This window comes from Micromonas pusilla (genome assembly GCF_000151265.4).
Source record: "Micromonas pusilla CCMP1545 genomic scaffold MICPUCscaffold_5, whole genome shotgun sequence".
Classification (NCBI taxonomy): domain Eukaryota; kingdom Viridiplantae; phylum Chlorophyta; class Mamiellophyceae; order Mamiellales; family Mamiellaceae; genus Micromonas; species Micromonas pusilla.
The window spans coordinates 1,202,790-1,223,859 of record NW_003315886.1 but is presented as its reverse complement, the minus strand read 5'-3'; the positions used below and the strand labels follow the sequence as shown (position 1 = coordinate 1,223,859).

General features: G+C 67.5%; 13 protein-coding genes across 13 annotated transcripts in view; 7 read left to right on the top strand and 6 right to left on the bottom strand.

Annotated features, from left to right (window-relative positions):
• MICPUCDRAFT_17329 (uncharacterized protein) overlaps positions 1-979 on the top strand; it is a gene marked incomplete at both ends in the record, with an annotated part of 3,248 nt that extends 2,269 nt beyond the window's left edge. The window contains one exon of the mRNA XM_003058932.1: positions 308-979. Coding sequence (XP_003058978.1) covers positions 308-979 — 672 coding nt within the window. The remainder of the gene's footprint in view (positions 1-307) is intronic.
• Positions 980-1,105: 126 nt separating this feature from the next.
• MICPUCDRAFT_58329 (uncharacterized protein) lies at positions 1,106-2,074 on the top strand (the record flags this gene model as incomplete). Its single annotated transcript, XM_003058931.1, has 1 exon — positions 1,106-2,074. One exon carries the CDS (start codon positions 1,106-1,108, stop codon positions 2,072-2,074), a length of 969 nt encoding a protein of 322 aa, XP_003058977.1.
• An 83-nt stretch (positions 2,075-2,157) lies between these two features.
• On the bottom strand, positions 2,158-3,657 carry MICPUCDRAFT_58328 (uncharacterized protein; the record flags this gene model as incomplete). The annotated part of the gene is made up of 1 exon (XM_003058570.1): positions 2,158-3,657. One exon carries the CDS (start codon positions 3,655-3,657, stop codon positions 2,158-2,160), a length of 1,500 nt encoding a protein of 499 aa, XP_003058616.1.
• Positions 3,658-3,866: 209 nt separating this feature from the next.
• Positions 3,867-5,093, top strand: MICPUCDRAFT_39925 (uncharacterized protein; the record flags this gene model as incomplete). Its single annotated transcript, XM_003058930.1, has 1 exon — positions 3,867-5,093. The coding sequence occupies one exon, from the start codon at positions 3,867-3,869 to the stop codon at positions 5,091-5,093; it is 1,227 nt and encodes a 408-aa protein (XP_003058976.1).
• A 119-nt stretch (positions 5,094-5,212) lies between these two features.
• MICPUCDRAFT_58326 (uncharacterized protein) lies at positions 5,213-5,863 on the bottom strand (the record flags this gene model as incomplete). The annotated part of the gene is made up of 1 exon (XM_003058569.1): positions 5,213-5,863. The coding sequence occupies one exon, from the start codon at positions 5,861-5,863 to the stop codon at positions 5,213-5,215; it is 651 nt and encodes a 216-aa protein (XP_003058615.1).
• Positions 5,864-6,288: 425 nt separating this feature from the next.
• MICPUCDRAFT_39924 (uncharacterized protein) lies at positions 6,289-8,703 on the top strand (the record flags this gene model as incomplete). The annotated part of the gene is made up of 1 exon (XM_003058929.1): positions 6,289-8,703. The coding sequence occupies one exon, from the start codon at positions 6,289-6,291 to the stop codon at positions 8,701-8,703; it is 2,415 nt and encodes an 804-aa protein (XP_003058975.1).
• Positions 8,704-8,762: 59 nt separating this feature from the next.
• On the bottom strand, positions 8,763-9,750 carry MICPUCDRAFT_17082 (uncharacterized protein; the record flags this gene model as incomplete). Its single annotated transcript, XM_003058568.1, has 2 exons — positions 8,763-9,063; positions 9,242-9,750. 2 exons carry the CDS (start codon positions 9,748-9,750, stop codon positions 8,763-8,765), a joined length of 810 nt encoding a protein of 269 aa, XP_003058614.1.
• A 471-nt stretch (positions 9,751-10,221) lies between these two features.
• On the top strand, positions 10,222-13,300 carry MICPUCDRAFT_47382 (uncharacterized protein). Its single transcript, XM_003058928.1, has 3 exons — positions 10,222-10,328; positions 10,491-11,649; positions 11,793-13,300. Exons 1-3 carry the CDS (start codon positions 10,312-10,314, stop codon positions 13,101-13,103), a joined length of 2,487 nt encoding a protein of 828 aa, XP_003058974.1. The 5' UTR covers positions 10,222-10,311; the 3' UTR covers positions 13,104-13,300.
• Positions 13,301-13,588: 288 nt separating this feature from the next.
• On the top strand, positions 13,589-14,179 carry MICPUCDRAFT_7307 (uncharacterized protein; the record flags this gene model as incomplete). The annotated part of the gene is made up of 1 exon (XM_003058927.1): positions 13,589-14,179. A coding segment is annotated over one exon (591 nt), but the record flags the coding sequence as incomplete, so codon positions are not given.
• A 71-nt stretch (positions 14,180-14,250) lies between these two features.
• Positions 14,251-15,585, bottom strand: MICPUCDRAFT_68349 (uncharacterized protein; the record flags this gene model as incomplete). Its single annotated transcript, XM_003058567.1, has 1 exon — positions 14,251-15,585. The coding sequence occupies one exon, from the start codon at positions 15,583-15,585 to the stop codon at positions 14,380-14,382; it is 1,206 nt and encodes a 401-aa protein (XP_003058613.1). The 3' UTR covers positions 14,251-14,379.
• Positions 15,586-15,730: 145 nt separating this feature from the next.
• MICPUCDRAFT_58319 (uncharacterized protein) lies at positions 15,731-16,441 on the bottom strand (the record flags this gene model as incomplete). Its single annotated transcript, XM_003058566.1, has 1 exon — positions 15,731-16,441. One exon carries the CDS (start codon positions 16,439-16,441, stop codon positions 15,731-15,733), a length of 711 nt encoding a protein of 236 aa, XP_003058612.1.
• Positions 16,442-16,845: 404 nt separating this feature from the next.
• On the top strand, positions 16,846-18,640 carry MICPUCDRAFT_68347 (uncharacterized protein; the record flags this gene model as incomplete). The annotated part of the gene is made up of 2 exons (XM_003058926.1): positions 16,846-18,040; positions 18,213-18,640. Exons 1-2 carry the CDS (start codon positions 16,969-16,971, stop codon positions 18,638-18,640), a joined length of 1,500 nt encoding a protein of 499 aa, XP_003058972.1. The 5' UTR covers positions 16,846-16,968.
• A 258-nt stretch (positions 18,641-18,898) lies between these two features.
• On the bottom strand, positions 18,899-19,905 carry MICPUCDRAFT_68346 (uncharacterized protein; the record flags this gene model as incomplete). Its single annotated transcript, XM_003058565.1, is given in 8 exon segments — positions 18,899-19,197; positions 19,199-19,200; positions 19,202-19,217; positions 19,219-19,500; positions 19,502-19,560; positions 19,640-19,752; positions 19,762-19,807; positions 19,828-19,905. Coding segments are annotated over 7 exon segments (780 nt in total). The 5' UTR covers positions 19,771-19,807; positions 19,828-19,905.
• Between the last annotated feature and the right edge of the window lie 1,165 nt (positions 19,906-21,070).

The window sequence follows — 21,070 nt, the reverse complement described above, 5'->3', positions numbered from 1 at the left end:
GAGTTCCCGGAGCCGCCCGATCTTCAGGTGCGTTCTATACACTGGTTCCCATACGACCCCGTCGGCGAGGTGAACGCCGATCCTTAAGGACTTTTGCCGTCGTGTCTCTCCGCACACACCTCGCTTTCAATACCCGCCCTCGACGCCTTTCAACTTCAACTGACGCCTTTCAACTCCACCCCGACATCGCTTTGTATGGAACGACCCTCAGGTTTTATTCGAGGGGTTCCTCCGCGGCGAGTCCGCGGCGGCGGCGGCGGCGCCGACGCCGCCCCCGGCCGCGAACGCGACCGGTCCGTTCGGTGAGGGCGGCGGCGGCGGCGGCCCCGGCGGCGGCCTCAGCGCGTTCACCACCTTCGGCGCGGTCCCCGTCAGCGGGAAGAACTTCTACAACCTCCTCGCCGCGGGCGAAGTCGTCCTCCTCTTCCCCGGCGGCGTGCGCGAGGCGTTTAAACGCAAGAACGAGGACTACAAGCTCTTCTGGCCGTCCAAGCCGGAGTTTATTCGCATGGCGGTGCGACACGGCGCGACGATCGTGCCGTTCGCCGCCGTCGGCGCGGAGGACGGCATCGACATCGTCGCGGACTCGGACGACGTCGCGCGCCTGCCGTTCGGCCTCGGAGACGGCGCGATTCGACGATCCAAGGCGGTGCCCGCCGCTCGCGCGGTGGACACGCGCGTGACCGAGGACGGCGACGCGGAGGAGCTCTTCGTGCAGCCGATATGCGTCCCGAAGGCGCCGCAGCGTTATTACTTCAAGTTCGGCAGGCCGATCGAGACGGCCGGGCTGCACGCGGAAGGTTTCAGTAAGGACGAAGAGAAGGTGAGAGCGATGTACGGAGACGTGAGAAGGGAGGTTGAGGACGGGATCGACTGGCTGCTTCGAAAGCGGACGGAGGATCCGTTCGGGGACACGCTCACGAGGGGGGTGTGGGAGGCCGCGAGCGGGGGGAAGCAGGCGCCGACGTTTAACCCTTGACGGAGGAGGAGGAAGAGGAGGGTGATAGCGAGCGCGAGTGGACGAAGTCGGCAGTGAATGAAGAACGAACAGAAACCGAAACGCACGCCCCTCATCATCATCATACCCTTCCGCGCCGCCGTCGCGATGGGCGACGGCGGCGACGGCGGGTTCGACGCGATCGTCGCGTCGCGTCGCGACGACGCCGGGGAGGCGATGCGCGCGTCCAGGGACCTCCCTCCCGGGACGCTCCTCGTGCGCGTCGCGCCCTTCGCGGCGGTGCCCTACCCGGACGAGATGCGCCGATCGTGCCACGGGTGCTTCCGAGCGTGCGGCGCGGAGCGCGAGTGCGGCGCGTGCGGCGTCGCGCGGCTGTGCGCGAGCTGCGCGGGATGCGAGACGACGAAGGCGTACCACGCGTACGAGTGCCACGCGCTCGCGCGGCTGCGCGACGGCGAGCGCGGGCTGACGCTCGCGCACAACGACCTTCGCTTGTTACTTCGCGTGCTCAGCGTCCGCCGACGTCATCGCGACGTCGTCGCGTCGTCGTACGCGACCGCGGCGAGCGACGCCGCGGCCGCGAGCGGCGACGTCATCGTCGACGACGTCGACGCGTTCGACGCCCTGATGTCCGGTGTCGACGGCGGCGACGACGGCGAGCTCCCGGAGTCCTCCATCGCGATGCTGCACGAGGTGGCGAAGCAAGCCAAGTTTCTCGTCGCCGCGGAGGCGCGCGCGTCCGTGGACGCCTGCGTGCGAACCCTCGGACGGCTGCAACTGAACGGGTTCGAGATGACCGCGAGCGCGAGCGAGGAGGAGGAGGAGGGGGGGCGCGGAGGAGGAGGAGGAGGCGGCGGCGGCGGGCATCGGCCGATCGGCGTGGGCGTGTACCCGTCGGCTGCGATGTTTAATCACGACTGCGCGCCCAACGCGGCGCAGCGGTTCGACGCGTTCGGGTGCGTTCGGGTGGAGACGACGCGGCGGGTGAGGAAGGGCGAGGAGCTCACGATACCGTACGTGGACGTGATGCTGGGGAGGGAGGAGAGGAGGGGGAAGTTGAGGAAGAATTTCGCGTTCGAGTGCGCGTGCGCGCGGTGCGAGCGCGAGGCGGGGTGATCGTGATGCAAGTGCAAGTGCTCTCCTTTTTATCGTCGTCGTCGTCGTCGTCGCGTTCAGTATCGTCCGTGCCTACTCGTGGTTTAGACGAGGTTGTGCATGCCCAATGCGGCATCAGTGATGAGCTTCATCTCCTCACCCTCTGTGGTGTAGTAATCCGTAATTCGAGTTGACATGGAGCGGAGCGTCTTCAGGAGATCGAAGTTGCCGTAGGCCACGGCAAACACCGCGCTTCGTAGACGCGCTTCTTCAGCAGTTATCGAGATACTGGAAAACTTGATCGAGTAGTACCCGTGCTGGTTACAAACTTCACTCACCGCGTTCACGAATGCCTTCCCGTGCCGCGCGGCGAACGCGTACTGCCAGAATTTGTCGACGTATCGGTCACCCAGCGCGTACACCCAGCGTACCACATCGATGTTCCCGCTCATGACCGCGCCGGTACCGACCGTCGAGTCCATCGGCGCGAGCATCATTCTCAGGAACTTCAGAACATCGAGGTGTCCGCCTCGGGCGGCGAACGCGGCCGCCCACGCGTCAGGGGTTTTATCACGTGCATATAACCATTTGATGATCTCGAGCTGCCCCCCTCGCGCGGCGTACCTGAACATTCTCTCGTCGTCGTGTTCACGACCGGGTGGAATCCATTTTTTTTCAAAACGAAGCCAGTTGAAAATGTGTACGTGACCGCCGCACGCCGCACCTGCAACCACGTGGCGGAAGGGCACGAAGAAGTCGTTCTCGTCCACGATAACTTCGAGTCCAAGTTCAAGTTTCTTCTCACCGTCGACGTCGCTGTCTTCGTCGTTCGTCTCCGCGTCTTCCTCGTCGCCCGGAGACGACGCCTCCATATCGCGGTATCGCCGCAAAAGTTCGTCGACGGGAGTTTTCAACTCTTCCGCGAGATCCGCGAGGGCGTCGTAGCCTTCGGATGCAGCCACGACGATCTCTTCCTCGATAGTCTCCTCATCGTCGTGGTCTTCCTCGGCGTCCACGAAAAAGTCTGGGTCCTCCAATTCGTCCCCATTGGGGGCGACTTTGACGAGGACGGCGGCGGGGGGCACGAGGTACTTGATAACGTCGAGGTGTCCGCCCTTCGCCGCTTGCTTAAACACCTTGTCGTTCATCGGGCATCCCTGTTCGTTCGCCCACTTGAGCACCTCGAGGTGCCCGCCGCGCGCCGCGGCCGCGGGCGTGGACGCGTCCCACGGGCACCCTTGTTCTCGCGCCCACTTCAGAGCTTCGAGGCACCCCCTTCGAGCGACGAGCGCGCAGAGCCTCGCGTCGTTTAAAGGGCACCCGTTCGCTGCCGCCCACCGCAGCCTCTCGACGGCGTCCACGCACGCTTTCGCCTTGAGACGCGCGCGGTGTACGTCGACGCGCGCCGCGTACTCCGCGTCCTCCACGGATTTGCGCGCTCCGCGGCTGACGCGCTTGAGCATCTCGCGCGCGTGCGCGTCGCACTTGGAGACGAGCGCGAACTTCGCGCTGAACGCGTCGGCCTCGAGGAAGAGCTCGAACGGCGACGGCGACGGCGCCGCCTCCGGCGTCGGCTTCGCCTTCTTCGCGGGGGGCGAAGGCATCGGACGCGCGGCGAGGACGCGACGTTCGCGGCGGGGTTCGGGGCGATACGGCGCGCTGCGCGGGAGGGAAGTGCGCGGTGGAGGGGGGGGGTGCACATATTCAAAGTCTCGGACGAGTCGTCAAACATGTTCAGCAGTGGCGCAAAACCGAAAAGACTGCACAGCTGTGCAACGCGACGCATTCCTCTCGCGCTGGCCGCACGGCCGGGATGGCGTCCCCCGCGGACCCCCCCGCGACGTTCGTCGTCGAGGTGAAGCACGGGAAGGACGCGATGAAGATCGACGTCGCGACGGACGAGACCGTGGCGTCGCTCATGGAGACGATACAAGATCGCCTCGGCGTCCTGACGAAGCATCAGAAGCTCCTCGCGAAGGGCAAAGTGCTCGAGGCGTCCAAGTCGATAGCCGCGCAGGCGTGCAAAGGCGGCGAGGCGACGCCCGGGGGCAAGGTGACCGTGATGCTGATGGCGAGCAAAGGCGGCGGCGGCGGCGGCGCGCCCGCGCCGCCGACCGCGGGGCAGGCTGCGCTCCTCGCGAGCCGCGCGGCGAAAGCCGCGAAGCTGGCGGACGCGAGGCGCGCGTCGTCGCGCGCTTCGGAGACGACGACGCACGACGCGAAACGTCGCGCGGCGGCCGCGACGACCGCGTCGCGCGAGGCGGCGTGGGAGAAGACCGGCATCGTGGGCCTGCGCGACGCCGCGCTGGACGCCATCCCGGACGAGGTGTGCGCGCTGCGCGACGCCGCGCGCGTCGTGGATCTCCACGGCAATCGCGTCGCCGCCGTGCCGCCGTCGTTCGCGGCGTTGACGCGTCTCACGCGGCTGCGACTGAGCGGGAACGCGCTCACGACGCGATCTATCGCGTGGATGGAGGTGTGCGGCGCGCTGTCGAGCAGCTTGCAGGTGCTCGCGATCGACGACAACGCGCTGACCGGGGAGCTGCCGGGCGATATTGGGGCGCTGCGGGAGCTGAGAGAGCTGAGCGCGGATGGCAACGAGATCGACGCGCTGCCGTCCGCGATCGGCGACCTCGCGCGGCTCGAGCGGCTGTCCGTGGCGAGGAATAAGCTGACCGCGCTGCCGGGAGAGCTGTCGAGGTGCGCGCGGCTCGACGCGATCGACGCGCGGCGGAATAGGATAACGGCCATACCGGAGGCGTTATCGGAGTGCGCGATGTTGCGCGCGCTGGCGCTCGACGACAACCGCGTGCCGGCGTCAGGCGTGCCGTCGGCGCTTCTCTCGTTCGCGCCGCGGCTGTGCGAGCTGTCCCTGCGCGATAACGTCGTCACGATGGAAGAGCTCAGGGAATTGGACGGGTGGGGCGCGTACGACGCGCGCAGAAGAGCGCGCGCGGGGAAGGTGCTCGAGAGCGGCGTGATGCTCGGGGACAAGGCGTTCGACGAGGGCGCCGACATCGTTCGGTTCGCGCGGCACTGACGGCAGGCGGCGCGATCTGTTTGATCTCTCCGTCGTCGTCGATCACTCCGTCGTAGTGTAGGTATCATAGTTAAACGTGTTGGTACAATCCATCTAGCGTACGAGTACACGCGGCGACGTCAGCATCCGCGCGCGGCGAGCGCGTTTTTCTTTTTGTTCTTCTTCCTCTTCCCCGCCAGCGTCTTCTTCCCTCGCGCGTACGCGGGCAGCCGCACGTTCGTGTCCACCGTCGTCGCGAAGTCGATCTCGTCCCCTTTCAGCGGTCGCATCAGGTGTCCTATCTTCGTCGCGTCGTCCGCCGCGCCGCCTTCGCCCGCGTCTTCCCCCCGTTCTCCCGTCTTCTTTTTCTTCTTCGGCGTCGGTCGCTTCCGTCCCTCGAATCGCAGCGCCCCGACGAGGTACGTCCCCGGGTCCGATATCAGCTTCCCGTCCACCTTCGACCGGAGCTTCGCGCCGACGTTCGCGCGGCCGAGCTTTGTCGTGTCCGCCTTGGGCGCCGCCATCGCGCGCGCGCGCGCGGCGGCGACGTCCTTCGTCTCGAGCGTCGGCGTCGTCGTCGCGGCCGACGACGTCGGCGCGACGGATTCGCCGTTCACCGCGGCGGTCGCCGCGGCGAGATGCCGCGCCATCGCCTCCTTCATGAACGCCTCCTTGTACTTGTACGCCGCGGTCCTGTCCTTCTTCGCGATCTGAAGGTTCTTCGACTGCCCCGCCTGCTTGTGCTTCAGCGTCACGCCCTTGCTCCTCGTCCCCTTGCTGAAGATTCCCATGGTGGATGGCGCGTCGCGTCGTTCGCGTTCTTCTTCCGACGAGAGCGAGAGCCTTCGCCGCCCTTCCTTCGCGTCTCGTCTTCCTCCCTTCCCTCCTCTCCGCCCGCGCGTCGGTCGTCGCGGACGCTCGCGCCCTGCTCGCCGGCGTCGGGCGCGCCTCGAGGGAGCGGCGCGACCGCGAAGCGCTCGCTCGCTCGGCCGCCGTCGGCGCTCGTTGTGCGCGCCGCGGACGCTTCCGAGAGCTTTTTTGGCGGCGGTGCGCGTGCGGTGCGTAGTGCGGTGCCGCGGCGGCGGCGTTTCCAGATTTCACGACCGACGTCGCCCGCGGTCACAACCGCGAGGGCACCGCGCTCCCGACGCGCCTCGGTTTCGCGCGCGCGTCATCGCCGTCGTCGTCTGCTCGCGACGCGCGAACGAACGCCGCCATGCCCCCCGCCGCGGCGAAGGCGAAGGGAGGCGGAGGGAAAGCGCCGAGAGCGAAAGCGATGTTCGATTCCGACTCGGACGGCGACGACGACGCTTCTTCTTCGTCGTCGTCGTCGTCGTCGTCCTCGGACTCGGACTCCGCGTCGGACTCGAGCTCTTCCTCGAGCTCAGACGACGCGAAGCGCGGCGGCGCCAAGGACCCTAAGAGAGCGTCGAAAGAATCGAAAGGTACTTCGAAGAACGTCCTCGGCGGCGACGACGTGCTGACGATCAACGCCAAGTACGCCGCGCGATTCGAGCACAACAAAAAGCGCGAGGAGAAGCATCGCCTGGAGGAGAAGGTCAAGCGCGAGTACTTCCTTCCCACGGGCGCGGAGGGGGAGGACGACAGCGACGGCGACGACAGCGACAGCGACGACAGCGACGACGGAGACGTCCCGGGGAAGCTCGACGCGCAGTTCGCGCGCGCGCTCGTGCGGATCAAGTCGAAAGACCCGTCGCTGTACGAGCCGGACACGGAGCTCTTCTCATCGGACGCCGAGGAGTCCTCTTCGTCCGACGACGACGACGACGACGACGAGGACGACGAGAACAAGAAGAAGAAGAAAAAGAAAAAGAAAGAGAAGAAGCCGAAGAGGCAGACGCTCAGAGAGGTCGTCGCCGGGCAGCTCCTGGAGGGCGGCGCGAGGGCGTTCGAGGACGACGACGACGCCGCCGCGCCGAGGCGACCGAATGAAAAATCGTACGTCGAGGAGCAGGCGGACCTGAAGAAGGCGTTCAAAGACGCCGCGGACGGCGCCGACTCCGACGACGACGGCGGCAGCGGCAGCGACAGCGGCGGCGGGCTGCGCGTCAAGCGCCGCGCGGGCGCGATGGACTCGGACGCGGACTCGGACGAGGACGCGAAAGCGGCGAAGGGCGCGCTGTGCGAATACTTCGACGGGAAAGAGAAAGAAAACGACGGGAAAGGGGGCATCTCGAAAGAGGACGCGTTCCTCAGAGACTACCTCCTGAACGAGAAGTGGAAAGAGAACGAGGACGCGAGAGAGGGCACGACGCTGAACTTCATCGGCGGCGGCACCGGGGAGAGCTCCGAGGAGGAGGTGGAAGAGGCGGAGAAATTCGAGCAGACGTATAACTTTCGGTTCGAGGAGCCGGAGGGGGCGAAGATCGTGTCGCACGCGCGCGTCATCGAGGGCACCGTGCGAAGGGAGAAGACCGCGCGTCGGGAGAAGCGGAAGGAGCGCGAGGCGAGGAAACTGTCCGAGAAGGAGCGCTTAAAAGCGGAAGTTCGAAGGCTGAAGAACCTGAAGCGCGAGGAGATTCAACAGAAGATGGCGCAAATCGCAAGCGTCGGCGGCTTGGCCGGCGCGGACGCGGTCGCCGCCGCGAACCTCACCGCGGAGTTCGACCCGGACGAGCACGATAAACTCATGCGCACGATGTACGACGACGGGTACTACGGCGCGGGCGAGGGCGAGGACGGGGACGCGTTAGAGAAGCCGGAGTTTGGCGACCTGGACGACGAAGTCGGCGAGCTCTTAGGGAAGGGCGGGGACGAAGGGAAAGGCGCCGCGGCGGAGAACAACAGCGCGCAGTTTGAGAAACTGCGCGCCGCGCTCGCGGCGAGGAAGGACGGGTTTGAAGGCGACGACATCGACGATTACGACGACGACGACGACGACGACGACGACGACGACGACGACGACGACGACGGCGGAGAGAACGACGAAGAGAACGACGACGACGAGGCGCCAAACGCGGGGAATAAATTCAGCAAACGCGCGGCGAAACGCTGGCGGAAAGAGCTCACCGCGAAGATGGACGAGTACTACGCCATCGACGCGGAGGACTTCATCGACGACATCCCGTGCCGGTTCAAGTACAAGGAAGTCGCGGCGTCGATGTACGGGTTGACGACGAAAGAGATGCTCGCGATGAGCGACAGGGATTTGAACCAGATCGTCTCTCTGAAGAAACTCGCGCCGTACCGCACGGACGCGGACGCGCCGCTGCAGGCGAAGGACAAGCACAGGAACCAGCGCATGGCCCGGGAGTTTCTCGCGGAGGCGGCGAAGCGACGGAAGGGCGGGAAGAAGGGCGGGAAGAAGGGTGCGAAGAAAGGCGGCGACGACGACGACGGCGACGACGACGACGACGACGCGGCGGCGGCGGCGGCGGCGGAGGACCGCAAGGCGTCCTACGGCGCGCGCGCGTGGGGGAAGCACAACCTCAACAAGCGGAAGAAACCGACCGGCGACGCGGACGGCGGCGGCGGGGGCGGGGACGCCGGAGGCAAGGAAACGCAGAAAGAGGAACGCGTCGTCGGCGGTGGGAAAAACGCGGCGAAAAACGCGAAGAAAAGGGCGAAGAAGAAACAGCTGGAAGACGCGAAAGCCGCGGGAATGGTCTAGCAGCACGCGTACGTGTACTGCGTAATAACGAAAGATCCCTACTCCAACGCGTCGCTCCCTTACAACTCCGAACCTTTCCTCAGGTTCAAGAAATCGTCCATCTTCCGCACCATCGACGGCGGCCACCGCCGAATCCGCGCTAACCAGTCCATGTCCTTGTAAAGCCGGCACCCGTCGATCGCCGGGCCTCCCTCGCGGAGCACCCCGCTGTTGATCCGCGTGCACGCCCACTCCCAGTACTCCTCCGCCTTCTCTTCCTCCCCGAAGCTCCAGTGCATCGCGGCGAGCGCGGCGCGCATGTCGATGCTCCCCGCGGCTCTGCGCGCGACGGACTCCATCTCGCGCATGGCGTCGGCGTCCCTCCCGAGCTGAGGGCGGTTCCATACGAGCGAACGTCGGGGTGGAGTTCAAAGGCGTCAGGTGGAGTTGAAAGGCATCGAGGCCGGGGATTGAAAGCGAGGGACCCTGGGCGGAGAGAGACGACGGGAAAAGTCCTTAAGAAACGGCGTTCACCACGCCAACGCGGTCGTATGTGAACCAGTGTATAGAACGCGCCTCCGCGAGCACGAGCGCCGCGTTGCTTTGCGCGTAAATCGCGCCGGATAAGTTGCGGCTCTTCTGAAACACGCTCGCGGCCTCGTCGTAGTCCGCGAGCGCGTCCTCCCACCGCGCTAAGCTCGCGTACGCGTTCCCTCGCGAGTTTAAGACGTACGGCGGCGCGCTGCCGATGGACCGCGAGAGGCGGATAGCTTCGGAGTAGTCCTTCGCGGCGGCTTCCCACTCGTAGAGGCCCTCGTGCGCGAGCGCTCGGTTGGAGAGCAACCCCAGGGACTTATACTCCGGCTCGTACCGCTCGACCGCGGCGTCGAAGTCCGCGAGCGCGAGCTCGAACCGCTTCAGGTCGACGAGGACCTGCGCTCGGCGCTCGTACCACTGCCCGTCGTCCGGCTCGAGCGCGATTATGCGCGTCAGGTAGTCGAGCGCGTCTTCCAGGCGCTTCTCGCGGTACGCGGTCCGCGCCCTGCTCTCGAGCTCCTCGAACGGCATGTAGACGCCGCCGCCGCCGCCGCCGCCGCCGACGTCCGCCCACGCGCGGCGCGGCGCGGGGAGGTCGGTCGCGCCCGCGGTGGCGAGGAGCGTCAGCGCGGAGACGAGCGCGTCGCGTCGGCCGCTGGTGCCGACACGTCGTCGATCGGCCGACAGCGACACGTCGTCGCGCGTCGGCCGACGAGCGCGAGAGGACGCGACGCAGGGCGCGCGCGCGGACGCGAGCGCCGCCATCGTCGTCGTTCGTCCGCCCGCGCGGAGATCCGACGTCGCGACGGAAGGAGGCGGCGGCGCGGGCGTTCGAGGCGAGCGGCGTCGGAGGGTGTGAAAGAGCGTGTCGGTGTCGTCATCTTCGCTCTCTTCTGCGCGCGTTTTTCCGAGCGGTCGGTCGGTCATGGCTGCAAGAGATTTTGTTCTTTGATCGATCGCGTTCTCCCCTTCGCGTCCACCTCGCTCCAATTGCGACGCGCGCCGAGGCGATCGGGACGCTCGCGCGGTGGGAGCGGCGCACGCACACGCACACTCCATCGCGCGCGCGCGGACGCGGCGACCGAGCGCGTCATGAAGGAAATCAACGGGTACGTCGACCGCGACGACCGCGAGGACCGACGATAAAATCGGACGAGAATTTCGCCGCGCATTCGTTCACTCGTCGCGAATTATTAATTAGGTCGCCGAAGAGCGACAAGACGTCCAGCCTCCTCTCTGACGCCCTCCCCTCTCCTCCCCGTCGTCCACAGAAACGCCGGGCAGATGCTCGGGAGCGTCCGCGCGAACAAGCGAAGCACGCACCCGCTGCTCACGAAGCTCATGCGCGCCAAACTCAGCGAGCACAGCGCGCACCTGGAGTCGCAACACTCGGACGTCGCGGACGACGACGACGACGCGGACGATCGCGAGACGTACGACGACGCGACGGCGGAGGCGAATATCGCGGAGGACGACGCCGCGAACACGACGATCGGCGGCGGCGGCGGCACGCCGTCGCGGCTCGCGCGCGCGTCGTCGTCCGCCGACGCGTCGTCCGCGCGCGCGCGCGTCTCGAAGATGCTCTCGATCGAGGACGACGCCGGCGCGGGCGCCGGCGGGGGGGGGTCGCCGACGGGGATGGCGAAGACGTTCGCGGGGCTCATCGACGCGTCGAAGCGACAGCTGGACGCGAATCGAGGAGGAGCCTCGGGATCGCGGCGCGGCTCGCCGAGCGCCACCGTCGACGGCGGCGCGCGGCTGTCCTCGAGCACGAGGGCGCCGACGGCGGGTCCGCGCGCGGCGTTCGGCTCTTCGTTTTTTGGACACTTCAAATGGAACATCGGCGGCCCGTCGAAGCCGAAGGAGCCGGAGATGACAAAGCCGCGGCGGTGGCCGCGGCTCTCGAAGCTCCAGGCCGTGACGCTGTTCGACCGACTGTACGCGTCGCGGCCGAAGACGCTGCCGAGGGACGACCCGGACGAGACGTTCGCGCCGAAGATCTCCGCCAAAACCAAACGCCTCGCCGCCGCCGTGCGCGCGAAAGAGAACCAGGGCGTCGATCGCATCGAGTACCTGCACAACAAGGGCACGAAAGAGATACGCGAGGTGAACGACAAGAAGCTGCTCGCGGAAGGGTGGATGCACAGCGACGAGGCGAGCGTGAACAGTCACACGATCGACGCGACGGATTACGCGTGCGATCGGTATGGCAGGCCGGGCAAGGGCACGGACCGGTACCTCGCGGCGCTACGAGACGAGGAGGATCAAAGGATCGCCGCGAAGTTCGCGTTCAAGCCGAAGCTGAGCGCGAAGACTAAGGCGATCATCGCCGCGGCGCCGAGGAGTTCGAAGACGGGGAGCGTCTACGAGCGGAATTTGGACTGGCTCGAGCGTCGGAACCGCGCGGCGGCGGCGGCGGCGAAGGCGAAGGTGAGACTGCTTCCCATACGACCCCGTTCGCGTGGTGCACGCCGTTCCTTAAGGACTTTTCCCGTCGTCACTCTTCACCCGCGCTTCCCTTTCAACGTTTGACCGGTAAGACGTTCAACTGACCGATCGCTTCACCCACGAAGGAGGACGAGGGCGAGCGCGAGTGCACGTTCCAGCCTCGCACGGCGACGACGGTTCCGCGCTTCGTCCGCGACATCGCCGCGGAGCAGCGCACGAAGCGCCTCGGCGTCCCTCGCGGCTTTGGGCTGCCCCCCGCCGCGGACGAGGGCGTCGACGGCGCGCTCGTGGCGGCGACGTCGCGACCGAAGGGGTGGCTCTCGGCGTGGGCCGGAGGGAAGGGCGTGGCGCGCGTTGGGAATACCTTTTCCGACGACTTTCGCCGCGGTTCCCCGGGGACCCGCTCACAACTCGCGCGTCCCGGAGGCTCTCTCGACGACGCGAGCTCGAGGCGACCGAGCGGCGCCGCTTACGCCGCGAGCGAGACGACGTGGGACGCGAGCGAGTACGGCGGCGACGGCGAGAGCGGCGACGAAAACGCGCGCGCGGCGGCGCACGTCGTCGGCGGCGTCGCGTTGCCGTCGGCGCTGCCGACGTCGCACCCGTTCAAGAAGCGCGAGAGCAAGCACGTCCCTCTCAAGTCCGCGCTGTCGTCGTACCGCAACCGCCACAAGGGCGAGGGCGCGAACGCGGTCAGCGATACGATCGAGGCGGCGCGGCTGAAGGGCGAGACGGAGACGCGCGCGACGGATCTGGATTACTTCGAGCGCGTCCACTTGGAGCGCGCGCACCGCGCGCGGCTCATCGAACGCGAGAAGCTCGACAAGCTGAACAAGTCCGACGGCAGCGGGTGGAGGAACCGAGTCACGAAGCCGAAGGCGTTCACGTTCGGGAAGAAGCCGGACATGTCCAAGGTGAAGTCGCTGCGTCGGCCGCTGGACGGCTCGGCGGCGGAGGCGCGGTCGTCGCTCGCCAACTCGGTGTCGAACCTGGCGCGGTTCCGGTTCGACGACGCGTCCCCGGCGCCGACGGGGCGCTCGGGAGGGAACGCGAACGCGAACGCGAACGACGACGTCGCGACGAGCGAGGACGAGTCGTTCGAAGACGCGGAGGAGGAGTCGTTCGCGTTCGACGAGGACGAAGACGCGGAGACGAGCGCGTTTTTGTCGCGAGGCGCGGACGACTACTACGGGTACGACGACGGATTCGACGCGTCTCCGGACGCGGCGTCTCCGGAGGCGGACGCGTCGCGCCGCTCGCGCGGGCCCCGAGGGTGGGACGCGCGATACGACTACGACGACAGCGAGGACGAGAGCACGCAGAGGGACGGCGCGAGCCCGGCGGGCTCGGAGCAGAGCTCGAAGCTCGCGTCGTTGCACGAGGAGCGGCGGCGGCTGAAGCTGGAGCAAGAGCTCGGCCGGCGGACGGTGTATTGACGGATGGACGGATGGACGGTCACACTGGTCCCCATACGACCGCGTCGGCGCGGTGAACGCTGATCCTTAAGGACTTTCGTGATGGATGGATCGATCGATCGCGGCGCGCGGCGACGGCGACTCGGGTGCTCGGTAGTTAATTTATTTAACGACAACGTACGCGAAGCGTACGGTACGCACAGTGTGCGATGACGACTCGCGTCGTTCGCAGTCTTCTTCGCTCGCGTCAGCACGTCGACGCGCTTCGGAGGTTAGCCTCGAGCGCTTCGCCACTCTTCTGCGCTAAAAAGCAGTTTGCCAAGTGGCGACTTCCCATTTTTGAACCTCGCCTCGGAGCAGACGACCCACGCGCCGCGGGTCCACCCCGCGCGTCCTCCCCGCCGCCGCCGTCCATGGGCTCGTCCTCGAGCAAGGCTGGCGGGAAGAAGAAGAAGAAGCCGAAGAAGCCGAAGAAGACCCCGGCCGCGACGACCCCCGCCGGGGCGGTCACCGAGGTCGATCGTCAGGTCCTCGGCCTGAAGACGCAGCGACGGAAGCTCACCGCGCACGCGAAGAGGGTGGACGACGCCATCGCGCGCGAGACCGCGATCGCGTCCAAGGCGGCGAAGGAGGGCACCGCCGCCGGGCGGTCCGCGGCGACGCGCGCGCTGCGGCGACGGAGGCTCCAGACGCAGATGTCGACGCGCGTGTTCGAGTGGCTCATGCGCGTCGAGGAGCTCCTGTCGTCCATCGAGGAAGCGCAGGCGACCGCGGTCGTCGTCGAGCGCCTGCGTCAGGGGAACGAGGCGCTGAAGCGAGCGCAGGCGGGGTACTCCCTCGACGACGTGAACGCGGTGTTGGAGGGGATGGAGGACGCGAGGGAGCACAACGAGGCGGTCGATCGCATGATGGCCGCGCATCTGAACGCGGAGGACGACGAAGCCGTGGAGGAGGAGCTGCGCGCGATGGAGGCGGAGGAGACGCGGGAGAGGGAGGCGAGGGAGAGGGCGGACGCGCGGGAGGAGGAGGAGCGGGCGGAGGTGGAGCGCGAGCTGCCGGCGATACCGAGCGAAGCGCCCGTCGCGGCGGCGGAGGAAGAGGACGCGGAGGAAGAGCCCGAGCCGGAGGCGAGACGCGCGGTCGCGGCGTGATAGACGACGACGACGACGACGCGTGAACCTCCTTAGCGTTGAATATCATATTTATTCACGACACGGATACAACACAGCACACCCCCCACGATGAGACGACGACGCGATGCCCTCGCGACCCGACGCTCGCCTCCTCTTCGCGTCTGTCACGTCATCCGCATCGTCCACTTCCCGTCGCGCGCCGCCTCCCTCCGCGGCGTCATCCCGCTCGCGAACCCGGACCGGTAGAACCCGTCCTCCGGTCGCTTCGCCCCGGTCGAGTCCGGGGTTTTCTGACCCCCAATCTTCCTGCGTCCGCCGTCCACGTGCGCGATCGCGGGCTGCTCCGGGGAAGAGTCCGGGCTCGTCGGTCCGAATCTGATGGACGACTTCGTCGCCTTCCCCCTGTGCGCGTTCAGATGCGCGTTCGCGTCGCCCTCGAACCGTTGCTGGTCCGGGACCATCCCATAACCGAGCGAGCTCTTCGTGTCTTTCCCGGCGTGCTCGAAGACGTTCCGGTTCTCCGCGAAGATGCCCTCCTGGGCTTGGTATTCGCCCTGGTCCGGTCTCGCCGGGACCATCGCGCCGCCCTCGCTCGTCACGCTCGACCGCGTCGCTTCCCCGGCGTGCTCAAACGTGTTCCTCGTCTCGGAGAACATCCCTTCCTGCGGGTTGTACGCGTCGCGCCGCGCGGGGACCATGCTCCCGTCCTTCTCGATCCCGTCGCGTTGCCGTTCCCCCGGGTGCGACCGTTGATGCGCGGGGTGAAAGATGGTCTCGTCGAGCTTATCCGCGGCTTTGTACCCGTCCTGGATCGCGCCCTCGCGCCCTGGATTGAACCCGGCGGGCGCCTCCCCGGACGGCGGCGCATACGTAGTACCCCCGGTCGGATACTTCGGCGCGAACACGCCGCCGTGCGGGGACGCGCCGTCGCCGTCGACGTGCCCGCGGTACTGGTGCGCCGTCGGATCGTCGTACCGCCGAACGATCGCCTTCCCCTTCCACTTCCTCTCGCCTCCCGTGAGCGACGGCGGCTGCTCGATCTTCTTGATCGACGACCTGAATTCGTCCTCCTCTCGCGTCCCCCCCGGCCCGGCGAGCGCGCGCTTGCTGTGCTTGGGTTGCCCCGCGCCGACGGCGGTGTGCCGCTCGTCGAAGATGCCGTCCGTCCGCCGCCTCGCGACGAGGTCCACCTTCACGCCCGCGTTTTTCGGATCGTGACTCGCGTTGCCCTCCCACCCGTCCAGCTTGGACGGCGACAGCGCCTCCTCTTCGTTCTTCGGCGTGTACGACAGCGCGGCGAACTGCTCGCGCGCCTCCTTGACGCGCTGCGGCGTCGCCGGCCGTCGCTTTCCCTGCGACGGTCGCGTCATGGCGCTGCCGAGCCACGCGTCCTTCAGGGCCGTTCCATACAAGCGAAAGTCGGGGTGGAGTTCATAGGCGTCAGTTGGCGTTGATAGGCGCCGAGGGTGGGATTGAAAGCGAGGGATGGGCGGAGAGAGACGACGGCAAAAGTCCTTAAGGATCGGCGTTCACCACGCGAACGGGGTCGTATGACGACCAGTGTATAGAACGCACCTCCGGCTGGTCGTTGCTCTGCGGCGGTCGCGCGTGGATGATGTTGTACGCGCGGTCCATCTCGCCCTTCTCGAGCTTGTTGCGCCCCATCTTCGCGTCCGTGTTCTTCCCGTGGCCGCTCGGGCTCGCGTTCACGTTCCCGATCCAGCCGTCTCGGTGACGGGGGTCGACGTCGACGTCGGGCGATTTCGGCGACCCGGGGGATCCGCGGTGCTCTCGGTGACGCAGCGCGTCGTCGACGTCGTGCCGCCCTTTGAACTTGTCCGCGATCACCTGCGGCGAGCGGCTCAATCCGCGGTCGATCGGGTGGTACCCGCTCTCGCACACGAGCGGCGAGCGCTGCGACGCCCACTCCTCGTCCAGCAGCCGCGGATCGTTGTCCGGCGAGTCGGGGGCCGCCTGATCGCGGCCGTACGGCCTCGAGCGCTGATCGGAGAGCGATCGCGCGCGCGCCATCCTCGAACTGCGGTACTCCGCGGTCGTCGTAAGGGGCGAGCTCGGATCCGAGGACCCCGGGGACTGCCCGATCTTCGCGGTGGACGGCGACTCCGGGTCGAACGCTTTCTTCTGCTTGGGCGTCTTGTTCGTGACGATCGGCGATCGGCCCTTCTCGTCGCCCCACTTCTCCACGTCCCGCTTCCAGTCCCCCATCGTGTAGATGGACCCCTCGAGGGGGTCGACGTGCGGGGGCGTCGATCGGAGCCTTGACATGGCTGCGACCGGGCGGCGTTCGACGCGTGATCGCGCGCGCGCGTGTGCGGGCGGGGGGTCGACGACGCCGCGGAGGGGTCGGAGCGAATCTAAATCGGGGAAAAAGTATCCTCTAGCTAGTAGAGCTGAGAGGGCGCGTGGCGCGGCGCGGTGAACAAACGTTTCCGTTCGTATGGGCTCTCTCAGTTCGAGAGGATTTGTGTATCGTACGAAATTCGTACTCCTCGGTCGTTCCTGTCCGAGGAATTTGCCGGGAAGGTTGACGACGCTGACGTGGACTGAGGTCTTCTTCGGGCACTCCGACACGCGACGCCGCGCGCGCGCGACGCGAGACCCCCCGCGCGCGCACGCGTCGCCGCAGACCGCCGACGCCACTCCGCGTCGCGTCGCTCGTCCGCGCGCGAACCGAACCGAACCGCGCCGCGCCGCGCGCGCTCGAGGACGCCGCTCGCGGCTAATAATTAAAGATGGCCAGCGCGCTGCTCGCGAGGTGTCGCCCCGGGACGACGGCACCCGCCCGCGCGTCGACGCCTCGTCGACGCGGCAGCGCGACGCGCGCGCGCGCGTCGTCGCGTAATAAGAACTCCAACGCGTCGACGCGCGGTGCTCACACCGCGCTGACCGCGATCGCGTCCATCGCGTCGCTGCTTCGGCGGCGCGCGAGCGGCGGCGGCGCCGCGGTCGCGGACGCGCCCGCGGAGGTGGCCGATCCGACTCGGACGCGCGGGGAGCCGCTCCCCATCCTTCCGGACGCGCCGTCGCGCGCGTCCGACTCCGCGAAGCTTCGCACGGCGAGCGGCGCGCCGGTGCAATTCCTGGGCATCAGCAGCGAGGCGTTCGCGCGCGAGCGCGGGGAAGACGCGCTCGACGTCCCGGCGCGCGCGCGCGCGTCCGGGGTGAACTACGTGCACGTCTCGCACAAATCTTTAGAACGCGGCGCGGACCTGTGCGGGCTGCGTAAACTCGTCGGCGACGATCCGGTGAAGCGAAAGAAGCTGTTCGTGACGTTGGGTATGTCCGCGAAGACGCTCAGAGAGATCATCGCCGCGGAGAAGAAGAGCGCGGAGAAGAAGAAGAGCGGGGAGAAGAAGAGCGGCGGCGACGGCGACGGCGACGGCAAAGGCAAAGGCGGCGTCCTCGGCGGCGTCCTCGGAGGCGGCGGAGCAATCTACGGAAACGGATCGACGGAACGCGCCATCACGACGCACGTCGAGCGGTGCCTCGGCGCGCTGAACACGTCCTACGTCGACGCGTTCTTTTTCGAAGACGTCGAGCGAGGCGACGAGGTTGACGTCGTCGCGTCCCTGCGTTGGATGCGCCGATCGCTTCTCGTGGTTCCGGACAAGGGCAGAGCCGGCATCGACGGCGTCGTGCGGTTCGTCGGCGCGGGGACGAGGGACCGGTGCGTCGGCGTGCGCATGCTGCGCTGCGACAAGGCGGACGTCGGCGGCTTCGGCGCGGACGTCGCGTACGATTACGACGCCGCAGCGAAGGCGAGCAGGGAGGAGGGCGCCCGAGACACCGCCGCGGCGGACTCAGGTGCGTTCTATACACTGGTCCCCATACGACCGCGTTGGCGTGGTGAACGCCGATCCTTAAGGACTTTCGCCGGCGTGTCTCTCCGCCCACCCCTCGCTTTCAATCCCCGCCCTCGGCGCCTTTCAACTCCAACTGATGCATTTCAACTCCACCCCGACATTCGCTTGTATAGAACGGCCCTCATCCTCCTTCATAGGCCCCGCGACGCGGCCGCCTTGCGAGCTGGATTTCCTCGTCGCGCGGTACGACATGACGCACGTCGCCGCGGAGCGGTCGATGTTCCCGGCGGCGCTCATTCGCGACGTCCCCGTGATCGCGACGCCGTCCAACGCGCGCGAGCTTCGCGAGGCGGCGGAGGCGAGCGGGTCGATGCCGTCTGAGAGCGACCTGCTGCGGTTCGCGAGCGCGCATCCGGCGGTGCGCGTGGCGCTGGCGTCGCCGGCGGACGCGGCGGCGCTGAGGTGCGTTCTATCTCACACTGGTCTCCATACGACCGCGTTGGCGTGGTGGACGCCGATCCTTAAGGACTTTTCCCGGCGTGTCTCTCCGCCCACACCTCGCTTTCAACGCCCGCCCTCGACGCCTTTCAACGCCAACTGACGCCTTTCAACTCCACCCCGATATCATCGCTCGTACGGAACGACCCTCAGCGCGGTGGTGAGGGACATCGCGGCGCGTGGCGGGCCGGGGATGGACGCGGAGGAGGGAGATCGATGGAGAGAGTTGTACGGCGAAGACGCCGCGCGCGCGTGAGGGTAGAGGGTAGTAGAAGACGACGACGACGACGAAGATGAACGGCGCGCGCGACGACGGACGTCGACGTGATGTTTCTTTTGTCATCAGATGTCGATTGATGATTCAAACGCGACGGGAGCGCGACGGCGTCGGGCGCGCGTTCATCATCGCGACTCCGTCGCCGCGGCGCCGTCGTCGCCCTCGTCCTCGGTCAGCGACTGCGACGCGATCGCGGCGCGCGACTTGAGCTCCTCGATGTTTTCCTCGTCCTCCGACCCCATGCGTCGAAGCCCCTTCAGCCCGAAGAGGTTTCGCTCCTTCTCCTTCTTGTCGCCCTCCCCGCCGGGACCCGCGAGCGCGGCGGCGAGCTCCGCCTCGCTCCCGCCGCCGACCATGAGGCTCTCGACCGCGCTGACCGCCCTCTGCAGCGCCTCGTCCTCCTCGCGCATCTCCTTGCTCTTCTCCGCCTCTTTCAGCTGCAGTTGCAGGTCCTCGTACTTCTTCATGAGCTCCTGCCGCCGCTGCGAAAACTGCGACGGAAACAACGCGGGGAAGTACCTCTGAATGAACGAGAATATGAGCACGTGCCCGACGGGAGTCAGCGGAATGATCAGGATGATCACGAACGGCACGAACGTGAAGATGTCCAGCGTCGTCCGGCGAATCGTCTGCACCTCCCGCGGCCGCAGCGTGCTTCCTGTCACCGCCCTGCCGAAGAACCGAAACGACGTCCCGACGTCGTTGAACAACATCCGCACGCCTCTCGACATGAACTCCGCGCCCTCTTTCGCCTTCCCGACGCTCTCCTCCGTCGCGCGGACGACGCGCTCGCCAACAATCTCCGGGGATAACGACGTCAGCCCCTCGTCCGCGATCCCCAGGCGGGACTTGAGATCCGGGATGTCCGTCGCGAGTTCGGTGAGCGCGTCGTCGTCGATGAGATCGGGCGCGCCGCGGTCGACGGCGCTGACGAGCTTCCTCAGTTCGGCGTCCATGACGCCAAACTCCGCGACGAGGAGCTCGACCTCGTCGCTCCTGTCCGGGGCGTCCAGCGACGGCGCGAGCGCGGCCTCTTCCTCGAGCGAACCGATGATGCGCTCCATCTCCGCTTGCAGCGTTCGCACCGCGAAGACGCGGCGAAGCAACGACACCTTCTCGTCCGACTCTTTGATCGCGCGCGCGAGCCTGACGCGCGACAGCGAATCTCGCCCCTGCGCCATCACCTTCTCGCGCTCCTTGGACGCGTCCGCGAGCGCGCGGTCGCGGTCCTGCACCTCCAACGTCAGCTTCAAGACGTTATTCGGCCGCGCCTCCGGATCGAACGACGGCGACGGGAGGTCGCGCAAGATCGGATCCGCGTACCCGGACGACGCGCCGTCCATGCCGCCGTTCAACCGCACCCACACCCCCTTCGTGTACTCCGCCGCGCCCTTCGCCGCGCTGAGCGGCCTCTCGCGGAACTTGGACACGCCCTCTTTCACCAGACCCCGCGTGGACTTGACCAGCCGCCCGGTTTTCTCCGCCGTTTTCGCGACGATCTTTTCCGCGGCGCCGCCGTCGCCGTCAAAGTCCTCCCGGAGTCGCCCTCTCGCCTCCTCGATCGCGCGCTCCGTCTCCTCGACGCTGCCGTACGGCAGCGACTTCAAAAGCGCGACCGCGTGCCGCGTCAGCGACGCCTTGCACTCCGCGACGCGACGCGCGATGGCCTCGCGCGCGGACGTCGCGGATGAGGCGGATGAGGCGTCTACGAAACACGCGTCCCACGCGCCCGCCGTCTCGTCCATCCCAGAGAGCATCGCGTCCAGCCTCGCGCACTGCGCCTCCGCGTCGACGACGCGCGCGCATCGCTTGACGTACGCGTCGACCGCGTCCGCGAGCGTCTCCGGGTCGGTCACCGCGGCGAGCTTCGGCTTCCCCGGCGGGTCCGGCGCGACGTCGGCGTCTACGGTTTCCGTCGCGAGAAGAACGGCGAAGTAGAGCCGCTTAACCATCACGAGCGATCGCAGGCGGAGGAGACGCGCGGCGGCGTCCTCCTCCGCCGCCTCCTCCGTCGCGAGCTTCGGGAGGCCGTAGTCCGGCTCCGGGGTCGGGCCGTCGTCGCCGCCGAAGGCGACGGTCACGTCGCGGACGCGGCGGCGCCGGGGATCGGCGCGGGAGGATGACTTGGACGCGCGACGCGGAGGCGCGCGCGACGACGACGACGACGCGACGATCGCGCTCGCCGCGAGCGCGCCGGGCGATCGGCGCCACCGCGCCGCGGGGGACTCGACGCTCGCGGCGCGGCGCGCGGGGGTC